General features: G+C 44.7%; 1 protein-coding gene across 1 annotated transcript in view; it reads left to right on the top strand.

Annotated features, from left to right (window-relative positions):
• The window catches only part of ckap5 (cytoskeleton associated protein 5), a gene marked incomplete at both ends in the record, with an annotated part of 27,871 nt that overhangs the window by 12,351 nt on the left and 11,919 nt on the right, over positions 1-3,601 (top strand). Inside the window, 8 exon segments of the mRNA XM_035665101.1 lie at positions 27-210; positions 342-502; positions 795-969; positions 1,212-1,325; positions 1,772-1,900; positions 2,048-2,242; positions 2,358-2,484; positions 2,888-2,970. Coding sequence (XP_035520994.1) covers positions 27-210; positions 342-502; positions 795-969; positions 1,212-1,325; positions 1,772-1,900; positions 2,048-2,242; positions 2,358-2,484; positions 2,888-2,970 — 1,168 coding nt within the window.

Here is a 3,601-nt window from a genome sequence, read left to right as displayed (position 1 = left end):
CTTTGCCCCCCCCCCCCCCTCTGCAGTATCAATGTGAAGGGTTTCATTAACAACGTGAAGACTGCTCTTGGAGCGACTAACCCTGCTGTTCGGACGGCTGCCATCACCCTGCTGGGAGTCATGTACCTCTACATGGGAGCCCCCCTGCGCATGTTCTTTGAGGATGAGAAGCCCGCTCTCCTCTCTCAGATAGATGCTGAGTTTGAGAAGGTAGGGACTTTTGGGTGGGTCAGGAACAAAAGTGTTGTTGTTTTTTCCTTTATATATTCAAAGAAAACTAGAGGGAATGTCACGTGAAAATGCAAACAAGATATCTATGCATGTGTGTATCTCCCTCACAGATGCAGGGCCAGTCTCCACCAGCTCCAATCCGATTCACCAGGAAGTCAGCGGCAGAAGAGGAGGCTGATGATGGTGAGGAGCAGGAAGAAGATGGAGGAGGAGGAGGAGGAGGAGGGGGAGGACAGGACGTCATGGATCTGCTGCCCAGGACAGATATCAGGTAACTGAACAGTGACTGCGACACTCTGTCAACCTGCACAAATAAAAACAAACCAAACTGGACTTCCTACAGCCCTGTTTTTGAGAATTGATACACAGCTGAACTACTGGTACGCTTGCACAGAATATGTGTAATGTGATGCTCAAGATACCACAATACTTAATTAAGCGGTGCCAAACTTTTTAAATGCCATATCTAAATACCACTCAGTGTACGTGTCCCATTTTCTCTTTGTTGTTTTACTAAAGTTGAAGGAAACTTGGATAATTCTTGATGCTGTGTCTCTCTTTAGCGACAAGATCACGTCCGATCTGGTGTCTAAAATCGAGGATAAGAACTGGAAGATCAGAAAGGAGGGTCTGGACGAGGCTGCAGCAATCATCTCAGACGCAAAGTTCATCACACCCAACATCGGAGAGCTGCCCCTGGCCCTGAAAGGACGACTGGGTGACTCCAACAAGATCCTGGTTAGTTAAAGAGCAGGCCTGTCCGTATGGCTCATATTTCACTAAGTTTTTGCTTATCCTTTGCTTAATCCTACCTTCAGAGACATGATGTTATATTGATGTGATATTAAAAAAAAAAAAAAGTGCTCTGAAATCAGTGATCCAGATGTTTACAGTTTTAGTCTAGACCATTTAAGAACTAAGAACTTTACAATGAAAGGATATTAAAATGTAGGTTTGACCATCATGTATGTTGTCTTCAGGTCCAACAGACCCTGACCATCCTGCAGCAGCTGGCTACAGCCATGGGATCTGGGCTAAAGCAACACATTAAAGCACTGGGAATCCCCATTATCACTGTTCTGGGAGACAGCAAGGTACTGGGCACATTCACTCACATCAGAAACACACCTGGCACTGTGGTATTTGTTGTGCAGTGAAAGCTCATTTTTGTCCATCTCAATGCAAATGCCTCAGGTCTTTTTCACTTTGAACACTTTGCCTCAGTCATTAGTTAAAGGTTGGATATATCAAATTCACTTGCCATGAGAGCACCACCATCTCAGACCAAAGCCATGGGTGCTATGCCAAATTCCATTGGCAAAACCAGTAATTATACCTAGCACATAACACACTTCAAAATGTGTGAATGTACAGCCCTAGGTAGAGCATATTAATACAAATGTCCATTTTAAAAAGTGTAAAAACTACTGTAACATGCACTTTGAGAATATACAGGCGGCATAAAGGGTGAAACAAATAAGAATGAGAAGGATGTCCCGGACTGTGTTGATGTTGGACATGTCTCTCTGTTCCTCTGCAGGTGAATGTAAGGACGGCTGCCATGACCACTCTGCAGTCCTGGGTGGAGCAGACTGGGATGAAGGAGTGGCTGGAAGGAGAGGACCTGTCAGAGGAGCTGAGGAGAGAGAATCCCTTCCTACGACAGGAGGTACACACAGATACGCATTCCCTTGACTGTATTGTTGGAGGAAGTCTTTTCTCTGCAGACAAAATGAAATTTCACATACTTACATATTGAAATCATAGTACACAATGATGCTGATCAGAGACACATGAAGCTCTGTTCTTCACCCAGGTGCTAGGCTGGTTAGCAGAGAAGCTGCCAACACTGAGGACAGTACCCGGGGACCTGATGCTGTGTGTCCCACTGCTCTACACCTGTCTGGAGGACAGAAATGGAGACGTTCGGAAGAAAGCTCAGGACGCTCTGCCCACCTTCATGATGCACCTGGGCTATGACAAGATGACCAAGGCTGCTGGGAAACTCAAAGTACTGAATATTGTGCTGTCACTAACAAATAGACATTTTCAACACCCGACCACAGGCAGCGATGCGTAGCTGTCTTGTTTGCAGTAAATTCAAGTCTGTCCTCGTCTCCTTGCAGCCTGCCTCTAAGGATCAGGTGCTAGCCATGTTGGAAAAGGCTAGGGCAGTGATGCCGGCTAAACCTGCTGCTCCTGCCAAAGCTGGAGGGGGAAAAGGCTCTGCAGAGCCAAGCAGAGCTGCTTCAGGTTTGTATGACAACAGAATGAATGGTTTTGAGAATCTGAGACTGTGGTTGTAATGAGTCTAAATGTAGAACTGGCTACTTTGTGGTAGTTTTACACATAACGTAAACTAAAGACTAATTATGACCAGCTGATGACATTTAAAGCCCAGTTCCAGTTTGGCAAAATAATGATTTGCTAAACTTTGTAGCTTTGTCTGCAACTCTACTTCAGCCTTTGTTTCTGTGCTGCACGTTGTCCCCCTCACTTGAGTTCTACTGTCAAATAAAGACATAAGATATAATATGGCCCATTTACAATGCAAAATGGGGGTAAAAAACACAAATGCAGTGTGTGATATCGAGTGTTTTGATATTCTGCTCAGTAATTGGTTAATACATTATATTTACACACATCTCCCCTGCAGCCTCCAGGTCTCAGCCAGCTAGTAATGAAGTTGACGGTAAACCTGAAGCTAAGAAGGTCAGAGGAGGAGTGGCTGCTAAGAAGGTATGTCTGTCTGGATCAACTCCTGTTTTTGTTTTTCAGCATGCACACAGGTACAGTGTGGTATTAGTCTTTGACTCAGTGGAGGTCTGTGTCCACGTAGCGTTGTATTTTCTGGCAGAGCTTGGACGAACCTCTTTTTCTGATGAGAGAGAGAGAGAAACGCTGCATGTCGCTTTTGTTTCTGGGACAGCAACAATTCGCCATTAGCTAAAGAAGTGCCCTTTGGTGTAAAAAAAAAAAAAAAAGACTACGGACAAATCAGGTGGAAATATAAATTATTAATTTTAATATGTTTAATGTAAAATATGTTTTATGAGTTGTCATCAACTCCTGTCGTGTGTGTCCTGTCGCGATATGCAATAAATCATCAAATTAATCGCACGATAAAGTAGAATGAGCTCGATCATTCTTACTCGGGTCGCCGATAATTCCATTCTCATGCTTGTTTGTTTCCCTCGTCTCTCTCTATACCAAAGGACACGGATGTACCACTCCGTGCATCGGTGACCCAGGCGGCATCGCACCCATGGGGGATGTGGGTGTGTTTACCACCACCGGCTTTCCCGTTGAAGGGGTTCACCACACCGCCACACTCTTTTTTGTCTTGTGTTTTTCTGCAGTTTTTCGCAGA

Source organism: Morone saxatilis, unplaced genomic scaffold (assembly GCF_004916995.1).
Source record: "Morone saxatilis isolate NCDOM2014 unplaced genomic scaffold, NCSU_SB_2.0 Contig2, whole genome shotgun sequence".
NCBI lineage: Eukaryota > Metazoa > Chordata > Actinopteri > Moronidae > Morone > Morone saxatilis.
Note: the sequence above shows the minus strand (reverse complement) of the source record. Positions and strands in the feature narration are given on the sequence as shown.